We start from the raw sequence: 22,652 nt of genomic DNA on the forward strand, positions 1-22,652 counted from the left end.
TTGCCCAATTTCATCATTATGTATAGGGATTAAAGGACAAATGATAAAACACCTCTGTAGATTCATCAAGTCTGTCCCAAGTATCCTGATTAGTCTTCAGAGCCCTTTTTAATTCTTGGTGCAAATAACTGAGGTCTGACTGTTAGCCTACTCTATAAAGCCTATACTATATAAATTACGAGATGAAATACTTAAATTAATTGCATTTTAAACATAGCTATAGTAATATGTTAAGTTGTTGAAAAGAATATGGCAATCATTTATTAATTAAAGTAAAATTACATGTGAAAACAAACATTTATTTGGGAAGAGATCAAAATCATGTTTTTATATGGAATTTGAATTCAATCCATTTAGTTCGTGATTCAATCTGTAATATTCATATCCTGCCATATAATGTTTGTTTATTTGTATGTCATTGGAAATATATACATTGTTTTGCAAGACTACTTTTCTTCTTTCTGGGTGAAGTATCATGGGTCTGAAGTAACTGTTACAAGCTAGAGTTTTCTAGATATAATTATAGTGGCTAAACAAGGTGGGAAAGAAACATGACCGCCAAACTGGTAAACTCATAAATATTTAACATGAAGTCTGGTAACTTTTGAGAGCTGGTTTAGATTTAAAAAATCAATATTTCAGTCAAAAATAGAGCATTTATATGATCTCAAAGAAGGTGTCTCATACTCCTTCCAGACAATCCATACTCCCTATAAGCACATTATATATCTTATTTCTATCAGTACAAATTTGTTTTTTCTGGAATTCATATAAATGGAACCATTTAATATGTACTAGTTTAACAATCATATAGTTTTTAAAATTCTTCCATATTTTAAGTGAAATGGTAACATTTATTTAGATGGCTGATTAATATTTCATATATGAATATTCTTCCGTTTCTGTTCTCCTTTTGAAGAATATTTGCATTGTCTTCAGATAAGCATACATGAAAATATATGTACAAGACTTTTGTAGAATTTATTTTCATTTATTTTTTAAGAAAAGCTCCTAAGTACAATCACTGAATTAACTATTTCATTGTGTAATACAATATAATGTCTATTGGGCTGACAAATTGGCTCAGAGGGGAATGGTGCTTACTACCAGAATTAATTACCTGATTTGATCCCTGAAAACCATATGTTGAAAGGGGAGAACCAATTGACACCTGAAAGTGTCTTCTGACCTCCACTTGTGTAATATGGCATGTCCACCATCTCTATAAATAAACAATTGCATACAGAAATGAATATAAATGATAAGATAGTGTCAAGCAGTTTTCTAAAGTGGTTGTGGCATTTTATAATGCTCCACGGGGCTCTATGTACTTTCTAACCTTTTCAAGATTTGATCTGGTCAGTGTTTGCCATTTCACAATTTTACAGACGATGAAAGACTATTTTATAGTTTCAATTTATATTGTTCCCCAGCCTTCCACTATTAATCATCATTTCTTCTGCCGTTGGACATCCATTTACAGATTATCTGTCCAAGATTGTATCTTTCTTATTGTTTAATGAAAGTTACATAACTTTAAATTTACTTTAGCAAGCTGGAATTTGAGGCTGAGAAAGAGTTTCCTTGTTTTGATTTTGTTTGTTTTCCTAAGTTTATTGAAATACAGTGTTCCTTTTCGGGGAAAGTATATTGGTTTCATAAAACACTGTCATAGCATCTTTATCAGTAGTATGAAGTGTTTAATTTTTTCACTTTCTTTGACCAGCTGTTAACAACAGTCTTTTTATAGCCATCAACAATGATCTTTTTGTCATTTAGAAGAGCACTATATGTTTAAAAATATAGAAGTGATTTTAATAGTGATTTTTATCACGTGTATTATCGATATGCACAGTATCTGTACATTCAGTAAAAACAATTGGTTCATTCACATAGATATTTAATTTAAAAACCATTAAAACAAGCATATTAGAAAACTTGAGTGCAATTATAAGCTTTGAATTGGAACCATAAATATTAGATGTTATAGATTTGGAAGAAAAAAAAAACACCACAAAGTAAACCCAGTCTGTGTTGCAGTAGAATTTTGTAAAAATAAACAGATAAGTATTTGTTCATATAAAAGCATTTGTGATGTGTCCTTCATTTATCCATTTAAGAAATTATTTCTGTGTACCACCATGTACCTGGCACATGGCTGGTACAGTAGGCACCAAATGGACAGAAGCAGTTACTTTCTGATTCCATGGAGCTCCTTGTCTAGTGCACTGGATGTAACAATTATAACAGTAGAAATTTGTATTTGTGTGTATTGGATGACAAAGAATGGGTAAAGATGTGAGGAACAACCAGAGTGTTCCCATTGCATTGGAGTGAACCACCTGTGTAGAAGCATGCATGTAGAATTGGAAACTCACTTTTCATATGTCTGAAAACATCTTCTACAGAGCTGACATAAAGATCTGAATGTTATCCCTGTTATTTCAGTTTTACTAGGCAAAGAAATAAGCCTTCTTTTTGTTCATCTATCTGGAAGATTAATCTAGAAAGATTATATACAGTATTGTAGGAATAAATAATTTAAGAGGAAGCCATTTGGAGGATATATCTCTAAATGACCACTACGTGTAAAAATTTTGTGAAAATGGGATAAAGTGTGCAAGAACTGTAGGAGTATCAAGAATACAGACAGTAGCCAGAGGAAAAGCAAGTGCAGGGATCAAATATATGATTCAGTAGTTTCTAGACAGGTAAGTGAGAAAATTCATATGTCATTCAAGTAAATCAATAAAATCCTTTTCAAAAGAGATGTTAATATTGGCTTGAAAATATTTCCTTTGAATCTTTACTTAAATGGAAAGATTTTTAATGCTGAGTGTTACCTTAGGAGGAACACATTGGTAGAACTAAAACCTTAGGAAATGATTCCATTATATAATTGCCTCTTTTCCTTTCCACAAATAAGATTGAAAAGGAAGGCAATTTGGTTGCAGCTCATTTTCAACTTTGTAGTTATTGCTGGACATTTAGATATTCACACGGATAAGTGAGACTGTTCTGGCAGTGTATTTTCTTAAGTCCTCAGTCATTTGACTCTCCTGGATTCATTTGGTTTGGATGAGGGTCACAATCACGCATACTGTTGACATTTTAGAATATGCTAATAGCAGAGAAAGAATTAATCCTTTTGTGTCTGACGGTTTGGGTTTCCAGGGTGTATGCCCAGGCGACAATTGCTGCTATCTTTGCCTTTTCTCATTAGATTCTACAAAACACAGGAATGGAAACATACAATAGATAATGAGTTGGAAATTAAAAAAACCCAACAGCAGCAATTAGAATTTGAATTAAAATGAGCTTGTATTTAATGGCTTTATAACTTTGGAGAGGTATAAAAGATTTTACATTGCTATGATGCCCAATTCGTGTTTAGATGCATAGTGTTATTTTGCCTTGTAGCATTTCTAACCTAAACTGAATGCTTAAAATCAATGAATAGATGTTAAACATACAGATCAGTTCTATAAATCTTCTCTATCTAAGTTCTGGGTCTTTCCATCTCCGAGGTTCTGGGAAACTATTCCTTTCCTTGATAACTTATTTGTGGAAAAAAATAAGGCTCTGAAAGAATTCAACTGACTTTAATGTTGCTTTTCTATATTAGGGTATAGTATAATTCCCCAAATTTACTTTGAACCTTTTACAAATTAGAAACCGCCCTAATGTCTAGTGATATCGTATCATGTTCATTTTCTATGCATCTAACCTGTTTTATATCAATTACTGAGCTGAACACAGTTTAACACTGCATTACAAAAGAAATGCTAAACAAACTTTCCTCAAGGTATTTACAATAACAGTTGAAACAACTTCTTTGTTTCTTATTCTAATTTCATGCTAAACTTTCTTTCTCTATCTCTATCAATCTCTCTCTCACACACACAGAGACACAGAGAGACAGAGAGACAGAGAGAATTGTAATTATGCACTTGCACACACAAGTTTCTGATAAATGTAGCTTTCAAAAAATCCACAGTTGTATTATGTAACATTGTACTTATCTACTTGGGTGCTGTGCTCTCTTGCATTATATTTAGGTTGTTGATCAAAAGTACAGGTTTAAGTATGATTGCATTACATCACAATACAAATCTTATCTTTTATAGAGAATCATATTTGATACAATTCTTGCCTTCTTTGAAAAGTTTTTCTATATTTTACAGTCATTTAGAGATGATGCCATAGTAAAAGCACATAGAATTGCTATTAAATAAAACAGTAGATGGAGATAGTTAAGGGACATGTTCTTCTCCCTCCCCTCTTTTCATCTCGTCTCCCCTCTCCTCTCCTCCCCTCCCCTCCCCTCTCCGCTCCTCCCCTCCCCTCCCCTCCCCTCTCCTCTCCTCTCCTCTCCTCTCCTCTCCTCTCCTCTCCTCTCCTCTCCTCTCCTCTCCTCTCCTCTCCTCTCCTCTCCTCTCCTCTCCTCTCCTCTCCTCTCCTCTCCTCTCCTCTCCTCTCCTCTCTTCTCCTCTCCTCTCCTCTTCATTCCTCTCCTCCCTTCCTCTACCCTCTCTTCTATTCCCCTATTCTCTTTTCCTTTTCTCACCTCTATTTTTCTCTTCTACCCCCACTTTTCCCTTTCTCCTCAATCTCTTCTTATGACAATCTTCAGTTCTCTTTCACACTAGTCATCAAATTCAAGAATTTTCACATGGTAGTCATTTCCTTGGCCAATAATCTCTACCCCAGCTCATTGGCTGGAAATTATTTTTAGCATTGATTAATTTATAAGTGAAAGTTATAGTAAGAAAATGGTCATTATGAAAATAATATTTGCACATTTGGATGGAATATTAGTGGAGGTTGTACTGTATTCCAGGAACCCCTGATTTCAGATAGTTGCGATAGGAAAAGCTCAAGTCTGGAGCCAGCTAGAGCAACATAGTAAGTGTCTCTAAATGACTCCTCTTACAAAAAAATATTGTGAATTATTGTACTGCCTCTCAGCTTTATATATATATTTGCCCACCCATGATATTAATCAATGTCTACTCCATAAAATATCAGTAAAACATAATATCAAGGAGAAAAATTGCAACATTACTCCCATCATTTTCCTGTGTAACTGGTTATAAAAATATTCAGGCATTCCAAAAATATATTTGGATAATACTGTACTTTTATAGCATATACTTTTAATTTTAAATTAAAATATGATTGCATCCTTTTCTCCTTCCATTTCCTTCCTCCCAGTCCTCCCATGCTCCTACTTTGAAATCTGTGACCTCTTTTACTTTACTAGTTAGTAATATATATATATATATATATATATATATATATATATATATATATATGTACATATATATATATGCAGACGTATATAAATCCAACCAGATGAGTCTGCTTAACACTTCTTTTATGTATATAATTTTTGTCAGCCTCATTTACTATGGCCAACTAACATTTTTTTCTCCAGTCCTATCATCAATACAAAGTAAGTTTTTTGTCTTCTTATGCCGCAAATAGATTTATTTCCATTATAACCATGGTGTGCGGTTTGAATAGGAATGGCCCCATAGCCTCATGTGTTTGAATGCTTGGCCAATAGGAAGTGGTGCTATTGGGAGTTGGGGCCTGGTTAAAGTACCTCTGGCATTGTTGGAGGACATGTGTAACTGTGGAGGTGGGATTTTAGGTCTTATATGCTCATTAGTCCTTGAGTGACACTCTCCTGCTACTACCTGTGGATCAAGATAAACAACTCTCAATGCCTTCTCTAGCACTATGCCTGCCTGCATGCCACCATGCTTCTTGTAGTGATGATAAGGGACTGAACCTCTGAAACTGGAAGCCATCCCCAATTAAATGTTTTCCTTTGTAAGCATTGCAAAGGAATTGGTCATGGTGTCTCTTCAGAGCAATAGAAACCCTAACTGAGACACAGAATTTCCCTAATGCAAGCTATCACATTCAATGAGCTTTCAAGTTGGCTACTCCATAGTTTTCCCATTTTTGATACAGAGTATTTTTTTTAGCCAGTTGCTTTTCCTGTAGGCAAGGGTGATCAGCATCTAGTATAACTCTGAACACATAGGAAGTGCTCAGGAAACAGTAAAATACAGAGTTAAAAAAGTTTTACATGCTTGGAAAATATTAATATAAAACTCTTGCTTTTACTGACAAATAAACTAGAGTCAACAAGATGGCTCAGTTGGTTAGAGTGCTTTTGGAGGATCCTGACTACCTGAATTTCTTACCCAGAATTCACACGGTGGAAATATATAACCAAGTCTATCAAGTTGTCCTCTAACCTCAAAATGTGCCCTTTGTTACATGTGGACATACACACAACAAACACCACAATTAAATTGATACATGTATTCTATTTAAAATTAAACAACACCAACGATGTATACATTTTAAGCAAACATTTCTAGTCCTTATTCTGTTCTATTCACATATTTCCTTATCTTAAATGATTGTATTACTATTTCTATAAATACATTTGTACATATTGTATCCTGGTCTAGCTTCCAATTTTTTTAAAATACATACTTGTGTGTCTCCAAATTGATAATAACTCAAGAAAGAAATGAGGACCTTTTAAATGACTTATTTTTCCTTTCAAACAGTCTTGACATAAAAGCCAGCATATTTTTGTTTACGTGAAATATGTCCAAAGTTGAAATATCTAACCTGTTCTGAAGACCAACTAGCAATTATGTAGAAAAATATTGTATACCCAAATCATGTGTTCTGCAACCAAGACCACTTAACAAAAGAGCATCCAAAGTTGAAATATCTAACCTGTTCTGAAGACCAACTAGCAATTATGTAGAAAAACATTGTATACTCAAATCATGTGTTCTTCAACCAAGACCACTTAACAAAGGAGCAAGCATGTCTGTCAGACACTAGCTGCCTTTTAGCAGAGAAAGGCCAATTTGTTTTCTTAACAAATTGGAACAAATGGAAGAAAAACAAAACCAAACTGCTTTGAAGTGTTCTCAGGAATTTTCCCTGAAGTTCTCACAAGTGATTTCAAACCCAAGAGGGACTGAGTAAACCTGTGAACCTAGAAAATCTTAGCATTGATTTGATCAAAGAAAAACGTAGTTAATTTGAAAGTTGAGTACTTTATAGCAACAGTTTTCTTTGAAGCAATTCAATTGACTTTAGCGAATGGTAGAATAGTAACATACTCCACAAAATACATTTGAACAATCAAACAAACAAATGGACTTTAAAACATATATGATTTAATAGCACAGATTTGATAACAGATTGAATATGAAGACCCTGTTTCAGAACTTTAAAAACAGAAGTTGTGTGTGTCTGTGAATGTGTGGATGTGGTGTTTTTGGTCAGTGGAAAGTATGTGTAGGTGTAAGCATGATATCTCTTTGGATAACAGTTTGCATTGAATTTCTGTTTAAAACTAAAGAGAAAATACACACACACACACACACACACACACACACACTGTTTCCTACATGTAGTACATAAAGTACTTCGTGATAAATTTGCTTGGTATTTTTGTTACGAGATAATAATAATAACTAAATATCAATATTACCAATGAGATGAATACATGCAAGTTAAATTTTATTATAATTTGATATTAGATATTATTAAATGTCTCATAATAATAAATTACTACTGCAAATATTTTTTATTTAGTTCACTTGCAAGCTGTTTGCTTTGGGAAGGAAAGTGTCTAATTCTGTTTTTAAAATGAGTTTATTCATTTAATGACAGTCATTATCACGAGCAAAGATCAAATTACGCCAATGAGCATGCCTACTTTGTGTCTCAAGGGAAAGAGAGGTTACTAGATGAGATCTAAAGGAACACCTCCTAGCCCCAGTTCCTATTGAAAACTCATTAAAAAGTATACATGTGGTTTAACTGATTTTACTAATGTAGCATAATAAATGTTTAATGGACTGGAAATAAAATGAGACCAGGGGAAGGAAGAGGCTAAGGGGATGTTTAAGAAATTTTTCTGATGTTCATTTGCAAAGACTGGCTCTCTTTGGTTTGATTTAGTTTGCAAATTACTAGTAAAAGCTCTCTCTGACCTTTTCCCAAAGTTAAATCTGAGGCACACTTAAAATCTGAAGATGAATACCATTGTCAGGACCTAAAAACACTCCAGTCAAAAAGGTAGCATGAAAGCCATTCCTTTTCCCTGGGACTTTGAGCTAAACTGTTGAGGAGTGGGTGGGTGGGGGAGCAGCAGGCTGCTAGGACATATGGGGAAAGAGGACTTGATCTTGAAATTAGTAGGTAATCCTGATTCTTGCTTTTCTCACTCGGAACCTTCCTGGTCTCGAGTCTCACATCCTATACTTTTGATTCTTTGCTTTCAACTTGGCCTTTCTTCAAAAGCGCAGGAAGCTTTGGCCATCTTTCAGCCTCTATCACTGGGTTCTGCAGCTTCTCCTGCAGGATCATTACATCTGCCTCCAGGACTGAATCACCTAATCCACAATTACTGAGCAAATATGTGCTGCCCCCGGGCCTACTCTGTACTTTGGGAATTTGCCCTATTTGGATTGATTCCGTGAAAAATCTCATTGTTGGATAAATTTGAAAGATACATTATGCAGCATGTTAGAATCTCTGAAGACAGTGGTGACTATTGCGTTAAGACATTAAGGCGGGAAACAAATTTATTTTCTTCATCTCTGAGATCAGATCCCAGACTATTTTTCCAAATGTGTGCATCCTAGGAACTAATGAGGAAAAACAATGGAAATGATTTTCAATAGCACATAAGAAAAGAGACAAAGCAGCATGCGGTTGTAAAACACACCAAAATTCACCTGCCTGTTTGACAGCTATTTGTTGGTCCATTATCTTACATACTTTCACTTCGTCAATGAGGAAACCAAATCAATGATTAGCCTGCCTCAAAATATTCAAAATTGCAATGATTGAAACCCTGTGACAGGATGCAGAATTAGGTAATCATACTTTATCTCTCTTGTTTACCTATTTTATTCCTTAGTTTGAAGTTTGCAATTCATTTTATTTCCTAAATAGTGCATGTAAAATTACATTGTACATTTTCTCATAACTGTGGTATTTTACTTTTTGGTGCATTGCTTTTTTGTATTTATCACAGTTTATTTTCCATTCATTGTATTTTCATATGACTCTGGAAGTTTTACAAGTAGTCTTTTCTAAAATTTATTCAGTGTGTCACAGAAAAAGTAGGGTTTTTCTATTTCATATTCTTCCATCTCTAAACGATTCACATTTTGCCTTCATTGTATTTCTTGTTTCCTCCCCCTCAATTTAACAAGACTTAAAAGAACTTAGACATATAACAGTGATGTTTTCTGTAATTTCAGTTCCCTTCTTGATTAAAAAGGAAACTAAGGGTAATGCAACTGTTATCAGAGAGACATAGCCCTTGTATCTTTACAGTTAGGTGCCCCCACCTTTCTTTTATGGCATATCAGTTTTAAACACCATCATTGCCCCATCTTCCAGGCCACTGAGATTCTGATTCTGAAGGCTTGGCATGGAAATCGGGGCTTTTGTGTTTTGAAAAGTCTCCCTGGGGGAGTTTGATATGCACGCCTTATTAAGAATGAATGCTTAAATATTGGAATCAAATCACAAAGCTTTCTAACTATGTTGAAAAATCCAATAGATTTAATTATGATTTTCATTTTGTCCAATATTAAAACTAGATGTTAATTGCTACAAAAGTAGATAAGGATGGCAATGACAACAGTATAATAATTTAATATCAAGCCTTAAAATGTTCATTGGCAATGAATAATTCAGTACCTATAATATGTATACACTATAGAATTAAAATTAATATTTTTCATTGTGTGAATGAAGCTATTGAGACTTCGTGTTTAATGTAAATTGAATGCTATCTTTTTCTGCCTCATAAGTTAAGCATAGAACAGCAAATAAAATTTTTATTTACTGTTTGATCCTTTTTTTCCTCTTATGCTTTGTCACTGAAAATTCTTCTTAAGTAGAACAAACATTGTAAATATTTCTTTTGGATACAAAGTCTTCTCAAACAAATTCAATACACTATTTAATGAGGTCTTCTGTAGCAAAGTTATAAAAGAAAACTAAGGGCTTTGATTTAGGATTCTGTATAAGTGAGATTAAGAAATAATAATTTTAAGTAATTACTCCATTTTTAGCTATACAATACTATCTCTTATCTGCAATATGGAAATAATAAAATCCTTAATTGGTTCTACAATTGAGCTGTAAAAGTCACCATAGACATCAGCTGGAAGATTCAGCACTAAGATCAAAACTACCAATGGAAGGGTTTGACATAAGAAATCTGAAGTGGTTTTATCACTGTGACCAGCAATAAAAGTACTTTGCATACAGAAGATTTATGACATTTACTTTGCAACCTTACTATACAAAGCTTTGTCTGTGCTGGCACTATTCCCCTCCTCTTGGAGTGAGTGAGAAATACAGAATCCCTGTCCCTCTGTAGACCTGGTGAGCCAGAATCTTCAGTTTAACTAGCTCTATATGAGTTTCCTTTAATAATTTTAAAATGTGTTTCTATAATTCATTCATAAGTAAATGTTTGTTTATTTTGGTAATACAACTACACCATTTTATACAATATCTCTTTCTTTCTTTCCCTAAAACTCCTTGTCACTCCACAGTACCTCTCAAATTTGTGTTGTCTTCTTTAATTCTTGAGTCTTCTTTTATTACTGAGTCCAGTAGGTTCTTGTGCGTTTCTTGTGTGTCCTGGGCATTTTTAAAACTATGAGCTTCAGATCTATGAGTAATTTTGAGCAGCATGTGATAGTACAAATATGAAATCTAAGAATGCTTTCTAACTGCCTCCATGCTTACTCTTTTAGACAAAGATTTTCCCTCCAGGAGTCTCACACATGGTTGCATGATTCTCGTTGCTTCCAAACCCTGGTGATTTTATTGAACATTTCATATTACTTCCAGGCTTTTCTTTCCTAACCCTTTGTCCAATTTCTAGTTTAACTTCAATAACCTATCTCCTAGGTGCCGATACTTGGCTACATTGTCTGCCTCATCATTAGTCCATCCTTCTTTAGAAGGAATCAGTAGCACAAAAGGCTTGGTACTTGTACAATTTTTTTCAGACTGTAAGGCTCTCTCTCTCTCCCTCTTTCTTTCTGTCTCTCCTTTCTTCCTTCTATTTCATTTTTATTATTTAATCAAGGATTCATGTAGCTCAGACTGCCTTTAAACATTTTGACCCCTACACCTCCACCTCCAAATTAGCAGATACTGAGATGACAGGGAAGTGGCACCACACAGAGCAAGAAATTGAGTTGCCTTCAAATGACTTTCCTTGAATTACAAACTCCCTAATAAAAATAAGATATACTCTGCTTATCTACAATACATACCCATGGTTATAACTCTGCTTACCCTCACATTCTCATAACAGCAATGTAAAACCCAGGTCTATAGTCCTAATAATGAAGATTGTCCACAAAGGGCCTTGCATTTTGACATCATCTTCTATTCCCTGAACCTCTATGTGACTAAGTGCTAGCCATTTATCAATTCCCAAACTTCCTTATAATCCTTTTGTATGTTTCCTAGTAATTACCTGTTTCTTATTCTGATTTATCGTATATTAAGAACCTTCATGTACATAAGAAATTGTAACTCACAACTGTACAACGGTTTCTAATCTCTTCAGCTAGACTACTACCTTTTTGTTTTGTTTTGTTTCTTAGGGTTTTTGTTGTTGATGTTTTTGTTCTTTTGGTTTTTCAAGACAGGGTTTCTCTCTGTAGCTTTGGTGTCTGTCCTGGAATTAGCTTTTGTTGACCAGCCTGGTTTTGAACTCATAGAGATCCACCTGCCTCTGCCTCCTGAGTGCAGGGATTAAAGGTGTGCGCCACTACTGCCTGTCTTCTTTTATTATTCTTTTAGTGGTGCAATGATACCACCGTCTTGTGCTTCCTTTCATCTCTTTCATTCTTCTTGCCTTTCTATATTCCCTCCTTTCTTGTATCTCTTTCCTTTAATACGCGGATTTAGTTATTCACTGAACAGATACAGATTGAAACTTATACAGCTGGGTGGTGGTGGTGTATGCTTTTAATCCCAGCACTCAGGAGGCAGAGGCAGGCAGGTCTCTGTGACTTCAAGGCCAGCCTGGTCTACAAGAGCTAGTTCCAGGACAGGCTCTAAAGCTACAGAGAAACCCTGTCTCTAAAAACCAAAAAAAAAAAAAAGAAAAGAAAAATCAGATAGAGCATTCTGAGTAAGACACAAAAAGTGGCCTTATTTCTATTATTTTATTGTAATAGGAATGCAGGCACAGTTTGTTAAGACTAGTGTCTCACTACGAAGTAGTAGTTACTAATGCCTACAGTGGCGATATGAACAATTAGAAAAGTGTGAAATGTATCTGATGATGAGTCAGGTTAGCTAGTTGCGAGATAACATGACATGTTTACTACATCATATATTATGTACTGTCAGGAGTATGGTCAAGACAGCATGTAAAAGTTGAAGAAGGCATGCTTTCATTTTTATTGTGCTGTGATATAACCATCAAATGAAGACCTTGATAACATTATTGTTGATTTTTGAGGTTATTTGATTTCAAGAAGTAGACTACAAAATTACTGTATTAAGAAGCTATGAGTAGAAGCTAGAGAGGAGGCTCAGTGGTTTAGGGCACCTATTGCTCTTGCAGCAGACCCAGGTTCTATTCGCAGGTGATCTGATACACTCTTCTATCATCTGCAGGCACATTCACTTCTGTGGTACACATAAACTCATGCTGGCAAATACACATCCATATAAAAATGTAAATAAATAAAAACTGTAAAAGTGGGATTAATAAAATAGTTTGACACTGAAGAATGAGTGCAGTTCTTAAAGAGAGATGATTAAGTTTAAAAATAATTTTAATTCTTTGACTTGGTAGATATGTATAAATGTCTGTTATGAAGCTAGCTGGTATTGCATGAACAAGTAATGGGATATATGAATATTAAATCATTTAAATCATATGTATGAACAAGAATAATCTGTGTATTGTTAAAATATTGCCAGTAACACAAGGATTTGGGAGCCATTTATATTTTAATATGAAATTATCTCGTTTGTACTTTGTACTTCAGATTTGCCAATGTGTTATTTTCCTTTAAAATTCTAAATTATCTTTTAAAATAGGTTTACAGAGAAGGAATGCAATTTGTATTTTTAATGGTAAAAAATCATTCTCATTTTATGCATACTTGGTTGTAATCATTTCTTTCTTAAAGGAACAATTTTCTGATCCTTTATTCTTAAATTTCATTTATGATAAAATGTAGAACATATGAAAGGTTGACACCACCAATGACTCATAAAACTGTTCTGGTAGCTATAGATTATTTTCAGATTTATTACTATACATTAGAGGTTTCTTGATGTGTTGCCCTGAAAGCAGTTAATTTTCAGTTTTATGTGGCTTTATAATGCAAAATAGATTGGTGCAAACAGAATTTGAAATAAATCCCTTTAATATAGTAATTACTTTTATTTAAAAAGCTCTAGAAGGTTTTAAAAAATACTATAGATAAAGTATGTTTGTCCCTTTTCACCTTTGTATTGACAACCAACTAAGAAATCCAAATACTTGGTACATATTTAAATTTTACAACGCTTCATAGACTATTAAACATAGAACACCTTGTGGGGACAAGAAATCGAATTTGCTCTTGAAAAGGTTTCCAACTAATTGATTTGTAGGACATGGTAACATCCTCTTGCTGACAAGCTTACAAAACAAACCCTCCAGCGGAATTGAGAAGGAGCTTTCTTACTGACATGAAAGTTGTCTTTCTGTCTTGTAACCTTTGGATGTGGGCATAGCAAGTTCGTGGAGCAGCTTTCACTGTGAGCCTTTCTATTTCTCCCTCTCGGTGGAACTGTACATTGGAGCATGTTGTTTAAACTTCTTTTTTCAAGTTAAAGGACTTGGGGTTTCATTTTTGTTTTGTCTTTCTTGGTGACTTACAGGAACTCCAGGATGGCATTGGACAGCGGCAAATTGTTGTCAAAACACTGAATACAACTGGAGAAGAAATAATTCAACAGTCTTCAAAAACAGATGCCAATATTCTCCAGGAGAAATTAGGAAGCTTGAGTCTGCGGTGGCACGAGATCTGCACACAGCTGTCGGAAAGGAAAAAGAGGTAGGGAACAAAGGGTTTAGCAGAGCGAAACTGTCCTTTCTAACATTTCATTTCAGAAGATATTATAAACTTGGTCAAGAAGTTCACGAAGTTAATCAATAGCAACAGTGATTTTTTTTTTTTTGTTTCTCTTGGGGAGTAAGATGCATACAGTTGCTCTCTCTTTCTTTTCAGTTGTTTTAAACTTCCAAGTTTGTGTTTTAAAATAATCACACAGCTATCCTCTTCCCTCATGTTCTCCTCCCCACTTCTCTGGTCCCCTCTAGGCCCCTCTGAATGTGGGTGACTTTTGTGTGACTGGGTCAGTCTGTGGGGCCACTGGCAGTGGCACCAGGATTTATCTCTCATGCTTGAACTGGCTTTTTGAAGCCGGTTCTCTTTGAAGGGATGCTTTGTTTAGCCTAGATATTGGGGGGGGGGGTGGTCTTGCCTCAAAAAGACTTTGTTGACACCCAATGGGAGGCCTATTATTCTCTGAGTAGTGGATGGGCAGTGGGATTGGGGAAGGCAGGGTGGAGCAAGCGGAGGTGGGAGTAGGAACTGGGATTGGTATGTAAAATGAGAAAAAATATTTTAAAATAAAAAAATTAAAAATCACACAGGATCGCCTAATGTGAAGATGTTCAGTGTATTCCAACATTAGCAAGCTGAGTTTCAAGTATTTTTTCCTCCAAAAACGATGGTGAAAAGAGGCAATTATAAATAAGTGTTCTGTAGGAAAGATAGGTAGTTGATAAGATTTTAACAGCAATGCTCAGGAATTTACTGAAAAATGATGGTATTGTTTAATATTTGTTCAACTACATTTACTACTACAATTTTGAAAAGCTACTTAGGTCAAATATCTTCAAATTTAAAAGAAAATGAAAACAAAAAAATAGTTGTATTCAATCACCATTTAACTTCTGCTTAGAATCTATTGAGTACACTGGAAGGCAAGTGTGTGCTGTTGGAAATGGAGTGCACAGAAACTTTATACATTAGATTTGGAATACTTATTCCAGTTATGAACGTTAGTGATTATTATTGCATAAAGAAGGACTTTGCCTTTATTTACCAAATAAGACTATAATGATAAATAGTGAAAACTCAGTTCTATGGCTGAGTCACTACATCCTACATATTGTCTGCCTAATATAAAGACATATATAATAATACAGACACAAAAGTTTTCATGCATACATTATATATACACAAAAGTTGCCAAAGATAAAGAATAATATTATGTTCTAAATACATTTTAATCAATCTTTATTTTAAAATTTTTTGTTATATTGAGATGAACTAAAGACCCCCAAACCCATTTCTAAATAAATTTCGTAGGTTGTTCTATGCTTTTTTTCTATGTTTGAAATCCTGGTATTAATCATATAACCATTCTATTAATTAAATATACTAATATGTTGATATGCCAATGGTTTTAAATCCGTATAAAAGTGTCACTCCTGATGTGGGATCAATGTGGTAAAATTAAGATGGTAAGAAATGAGTAGATTAATGATACTGGCATGAAATATTGTAAAATAGATTTTATGAAGACCTTAGATTGATAATTAAAATTTTTGGAAGATTATTTTTATATCAATTTTTGTTCCTGTTTTTATAAATAATTGTTTTTATAAATAATAGCTTTTGAACAAACCATATTCCCATTTTCCTGATGCATGTTAATCTGAATGACTAAAATCTTATCTATTTTGACTTCTAAAAGGAAGTTATAATTTATAAATAATTACTGGAGCACTATATCTGTTCACAAAAAAGTTTGAAATTTTATATTTATCTAATTTTATAGAACTACTATGTACTGACCTTGTTGTAAAATATTATCCAAATTGTAGATTAATCACACAGCTATGGATGTGGTAAGGATTTATTAGAAAGGTTTCTCTTGTTTACATATTTTGACCTACATTACATAGTGTACATTTGTTCTTTAAAAAGTCAAGATCAGCTTTCGTAAAGTTTTAAAAACTTGACTATTATAGCTCTCTATTTCATGTCACATGTTTCGAAAATAAATGTTTTCATGTTCATCTATCCATTCAGATCAGTTTTGTGTCAGGGTTTCTTGAATGTTTTTTATATCAGTTAAGTTTTGTGAAATGTAAATATTTTTCAAACTGTGACAGGTTCTTCCAGTTCATTCACTGTTATTTCAAATTACACATTAGCAAATGTACAAATAAAGTAACACTTGAACAAGAATATGTTAACATGGAATTTAAGGGACTGCAATCATGAAACCATTGTTCATCAAGAGCCCATTTTTAGTACAACACCAATGGAAGTAAAGAGGAAGTTATTTATACCACAGAAACAAGAGATACCTCGGCTATATAAAAATGGTATTTTTATTTGTAATGACCTATAAATCAGAAATACTGAACAGTCCTTAGCTCAGGGTGCATATGAAGAAAGTAATTTTAAACATAATTAAACATAACTATTTGAATCCTTACTGATAAAAAATTTAACACCTTCCTCTTCGATAACACAATGTATCTGAAATAATTGTAGTTGAATTCCTGATGCATTTTGCAGTATTGACTGAGTGTTAGAAATCATGATTTAACTGGATTGTCAAGGGGACTTGTGGAATATGCATATATATATTCTCTATTTGCTCAGGATCATAATCTATTCCATGCAGTCATTTTGACATTAAGGTACATCCTCATAAAATCACTTTCTTCTGAAAATTCCAGGAGAGGTACATGTCACTGAAATGTGAAAACCCACGCTTCAGGGAGTAGACTGCTGGCAGCATCATGAAGAGAATTGTATTTAGGGCTATAATGTCATCTGATACAAGATTGAAGAAGAGGGAAGCAAGGTCACAGGAAATAGAAATTAAATTCATAACTTTAAATTGAGCAAGCCATGGACTTTAGCACTAAAATTTGTCTTATGGAATTATATTGCATCTTTGTTTTAGATACGTGATACGACACCCCTTATTTCACAGAATTACTATATTACCCTATATTAAGGAATAAGTTTTCTTAATTTAAAAGATGCTCAGTGGCTGGGCGGTGGTGGCTCACGCCTTTAATCCCAGCACTCGGGAGGCAGAAGCAGGCGGATCTCTGAGTTCGAGGCCAGCCTGGTCTACAAGAGCTAGTTCCTGGACAGGCTCTAGAAACTACAGGGAAACCCTGTCTCGAAAAACCAAAAAAAAAAAAAAACAAAAAACAAAAAACAAAAACAAAAAAACAAACAAACAAAAAAAAAAAAAACCAAGATGCTCAGTGAGTATATTACTGGAATTTGTCCTTTTTACACTATCTTTTTCTTCTTTCCTTTCTTCAATCCTTCCTTCCCTTCTTTTTATTTTATTGTGTATATGTGTATAATGTGAGTGTGTGCATCTTTCATTTCATGGGAAGGTCAAAGGACAATTCTATGACATATGTTCTCTCCTTCTATCTTTACTTGGATTCCTGGGCTCAAAAGTTGTCAGGCTTACAGGGTAGACTTTATAACTGTTACACCATTTCGCAGGCCATTCCCAACATTTTTCTTGAAAAATACTGCAAATAGAAAAGAAAAAAAAAACAGAATATTTAATGCTTGAATTCCCTCTATTCTCTTCTTACTTTCTCAAAATCAATACTTGTTTTGCAATACATGCATCTTCTTGATGTCCCTCCTCCACTCTACTACTTTGTCATATGTAATGAAGGATATAATATAAATTGGTATTAATTTTCTTTGTATTCAAAGAAGTTTAAATGCCATTATTATTCAGCTTGTCTCAATTAGAATATAGGTATCCTATAACGGGCCATGTGTTTATAACTTCTAAGAAAAAAATAAAATGGTATATTACTTAACATAAAGTCAGCACTGGAATGTCTAAATTAGGTTAAAATGTCCTGAATTTTTATAATAATATCACATTTAATTCGTGAATTTCATTTCATTATTTTTTTAAATTCTTCCATTTAAGTCAAAAGCACCTTTCACTTCTCTACACTGATATTGACATTTAAAAAATTACATATCATTGGCTTTAAAAAGTTCTGGATCTGTCTGTTTATCCCCTCATGGTGCAATTTAATTTGCACTGTAGTCTCTAACTTTCTTGTAAACTGCAAGTTCAGTCTAGGCAAGACTTTAAAAGACACAAATTGAATGTTGTTTTCTTTCTTTGCAAATATAAGTCTCATAAGATACTGAATTTTTCAGGATGCGAAATATGAAATCGTATCATTGCTTGATTAAGATGATGACTATCAGAAATGATTTCAAGTTGCTTTTCATATTAATAGTGAGTCCCATATTGCCATTAGGATTCATTTTTATTCCCTTCTTCACCAGTTATTACATTAAGACTTACAAAATAACAGGTTTCCTAATTTTGACCAGACACTATGTTTGCCAGTCAATTTATTCTGCTTTTATAAATACTTACCTTTTTTCTGCCTTGGATGATGCCATTGTATAGTCAAAGATTCTTTTATCATTTTATTCAATGTGCTAATGAATTTATACCTATTGTTCTTGATTGGTGAAAGCTACTTCTGGCCCCATGATTCATAATCCCATGATCTTTGGAGTTATCCTGGCTCTTGTTTGGAATTAACTACCTCCCATGCACTTCTTATTTTCTTTAGAGGAAAACATTTGCAGAAATTGGCAGAGGAATATTAAAAATATTCCTCTTAAAGGAATATTGATTTTTTTGGTAAACAGTCTCAGGATAAATAATGTTTAAATCTTACTTTTGTAATGATCTCTTTCATAGTACACAGAATTTGATAGTTACACTTTGCATATTAAATAGCCCTTGGACTCAACATAGTGTAGAGAACCCTGATGGCTGTGTGGCCTCGAGAGGGAGGGAGTGGGGGTGTGGGTGGAGGGGAGGGGAGGGAAGGGGGAGGAGGAGGAGAGGAGATGGCAATTTTTAATAAAAAATAAATAAACTGGAAAAAAATAAATAAATAGCCCTTATAGTGTAAGCCTGACTGATAAGTAGTTATTATTTATTTAAACCTTTTTATAGGAATAATTTACCTGTTTATGATCTATGCTACATTTCCCAAGTAAATTGACAATACAAACAAGATAATGGGACCCATTCTTAAATACACTTAAATAAATTGTTTTTTAAAGACCTTGGTTCACTGCTTCCATTTAAACGGATGCTGTTAATTAGCAATGAGCTGTATCTAATTCGTTAAAGTCAGCCTAGTAATATTTCTTCTTGACAATGTCCATCAGAAATTCATATTTTTCTATGTACATCTTGTCACATGACAGTTTTCTCTTAATAGTTTCTAATTAATACTTAATGCAGACTCTTATAACTAAAGCAGCTTTCGGCTTTCAGCTTAGACCAATCAGGTTTCCAACTATTTCATTTTTTAAAAACAATAGGCAAAAATTGTAACATGATTCCAAATCTCTTAGCCATGTATACAGTCCTTTAAATGTGTATAGCTGGTTTATATAAAATAGCATGAAAACCTTCTCACACCTTCACATTCTACACATAGGACTGCTGCAGCCTCACCTTTATTCTGATTACTGTATATTTGAGCTTCTCCTGTTTCTCATCCCTAGTTTTGACATAGACTAGTACAGTGTTTACAAACTGAATTCCCAGAGCCTGAATAAAGCTAGAATAAATACATTTTTTTCCAGGAGCCTTATTTTTAAAGATTTCACATTTAAATATTGAGATCACCCATACTTTTCTAAAAATAAGAATTCCTGTTTGCTTGTTTTTTAAATTAAATCCAGCTACTAGGCACGATTTCTTATGTTCTCTCTTGACATGATCCATTTTGACTAATTGATGTTTCCGATCACCTAGTCAAAGTGTTATTTCTCTTCTATTCCAGGAATTACCTGTAAGTTGAAAACAATTTCAGAATCTAACAAACTACAGTACTTTCATGGGCTTTCTAGGAAATATATATACATATGTATGCATATGTGTGTGTGTGTATGTGTGTGTGTGTGTGTGTATAAATGTTTCAAAATGACTGCTTTTGGTAAGCAAGCATCATCATCATTTTGCCATATCTGTACCTCTTCACTCATATTCAGTAATAGTTTTCCCATAGACAGTTATGATTATATGAGGTATTGCTAATACCTCATATAGATCCCTGTGTAGCACAAGTTCTAATAGGTCTTAATAATAAAAGCCCCGAATCAGATATTGGAGAAAATACTGAGAGATCAAGAAGTCCAAAGATACAAACTAGAACCACTTTACCTGTTCCATTTCCCAGCCAAAAAAGAGCCTGTGCTCCTGTTTCCTCTTGCTTTATCACTTCCTCCCTCTGCCCAGTCACATCACTTTTTGTCTGTCTGTACAGACCTCCAGATCTCTGTGGTTAGCTAGTGGCTAGCCCCGCCCTCTGGTCTTCAAGCAGATATCTTTGTAAAAAAGATATCAACATATTTCCACTTTTGGTCTAAAATTTAAAAAAGAAAATTGTAATTAATATAAGAAAAATTAATATAATATATACAGGCACTAAATACATCAACAATTTTTATTCCGTTTGCACTTGACAAAGTCAGAGAAAATACTACATATCTTGGTGAGTCCAAAAGATGTAGCTAATTAATTTTTAGCTTACGTTACCAAGACTATCCTTTTATGTCTCTCAACCTTATATACTTTACATTTCTTTAGTGACTTTCTTCTTTGAGTTTGGTAAAAAAGAAAAAAAAACTATAACTATTTAGTCTTTGACCCCCTCAGGAGACCCAAAGAGAAGATAGTATTAACTGAGTAAACAAGAAGTACAAACAAGTGACTTCCAAAAAAATGTGAGAAATGACAGAAACAGCTGGCTACCTGGACAGTCACCCAAGGTTTTTCTGCAATATTGGGTCATCCATCTTCAGTCTATAGGCCTAGTATATCTAACAGACTTTTCCATGAATCAGTATATTTTTAAGGGCCATTCTACCTTATCTTGGCAACATTTGGCAGTCACTTCTTTTGTGTATTGCTTGTCCAATTTGTATAACACAAATACTGGCAGCAGTCAAGGCAAGAATATTTTCTTAACAAGTAGCTAACCTTTGCCACAAAAACAGCAAACTCCACTTGGAGTTTCTTCAATGTCCATCATCTTCTCTGAAGTAGATTGGTTCTGTCATGAGTAGACACTGTCATAGAAAAGAAAACAAGCTGTGTTATAAAAATATATTAAATGCCATGTTCTGTAGATTGCTGAAATGTTTGAAGATGACCTAAATCTCTAAAATATATCTCTCTTTGACCTTGAAAACATACCAAATATGACCAAAAAGAAAAATTTGGATTGTCAAGTCCTAGGAGATGTAGCTGTATCATTTGTTGTCCAGTCTCTGCATAATTGGAAAAATCAGGGATCGTCTCAAGTCTTGGATAGTGTAGTCTGTAAGGTGGGATCATCTCAGCTAGCTACCTAGAAGTTGTCCGGAGCATTTTGTAGTCCAAAGCAGATCTTTGGGTGGTGTTTTTCTGCTTAATGGTGTTATCACTGTCCTGGTAGAGTTGTCATTGTGGGATCCTATCCTCCTTTTGGAAACCTCAAATTTCACTGTAAGGCATTTCACTGCAGAAAACTTAAAACATTTTAAATGTTATGTGCAGCGTATATCAAGAGGTTAAAGGATCAGTATTTGTTATGTACATCTAGAGTATAAAATGTTAATTCCTAGTGATCTGATAGAGACTCAAACCTGAAATCATGTACAGGAAGATAAATGAAGTCTTTTTAATGCTATATGATCATTAATATCATAAAAATTTAAAATATATATTTTATTTTTTATATTTATTTTTTATTAAATATTTCCACCTCCTCCCACTTTCCTCCCCTCCCCTTACTCCTCCCCCCTCCCTCTCCAGGCCAAAGAGCAGTCAGGGTTCCCTACCCTATGGGAAGTCCAAGGTCCTCCCTGCTCCCCCCATGTCCAGGAAGGTGAGCATCCAAACAGAAAAAGCTCCCAAAAAGCCTGTCCATGCAGTAGAATCAAAACCCAGTCCATGCAGTAGAATCAAAACCCAGTGCCATTGCCCTTGGCTTCTCAGTCAGCCTCCGCCATCAGCCACATTCAGAGAGTCCGGTTTGATCACATGCTCCATCAGTCCCATTCCAACTGGCCTTGGTGATCTTCCATTAGATCAGTCCCACAGTCTCAGTGGGTGGATGCACCCCTCGCGGTCCTGAATTCTTTGCTCATGTTCTCCCTCCATCTGCTCCTCATTTGGACCATGGGAGCTCAGTCCACTGCTCCAATGTGTGTGTCTGTCTCTATCTCCATCCATCGCCAGATGAAGGTTCTATGGTACTATGCAAGATTTTCATCCGTGTGGCTATAGGACAAGACCAATTCAGGCACCCTCTCCTCTGCTGCCCAAGGAACAATCTGGGGTCATCTCCTTGGACACCTGGGAACCCATCTAGAGTCAAATCTCTTGCCAACCCTAAAATGGCTCCCTTAATTAAGAAATCTATTACCCTGCTCCCATAT

General features: G+C 34.4%; 1 protein-coding gene across 1 annotated transcript in view; it reads left to right on the top strand.

The window, feature by feature from the left end:
• The window catches only part of Dmd (dystrophin), a 1,847,711-nt gene that overhangs the window by 965,489 nt on the left and 859,570 nt on the right, over positions 1–22,652 (top strand). Inside the window, 1 exon segment of the mRNA XM_038316167.1 lies at positions 13,984–14,159. Coding sequence (XP_038172095.1) covers positions 13,984–14,159 — 176 coding nt within the window.

Source organism: Arvicola amphibius, chromosome X, assembly GCF_903992535.2.
Source record: "Arvicola amphibius chromosome X, mArvAmp1.2, whole genome shotgun sequence".
In the NCBI taxonomy this organism is placed as follows: domain Eukaryota; kingdom Metazoa; phylum Chordata; class Mammalia; order Rodentia; family Cricetidae; genus Arvicola; species Arvicola amphibius.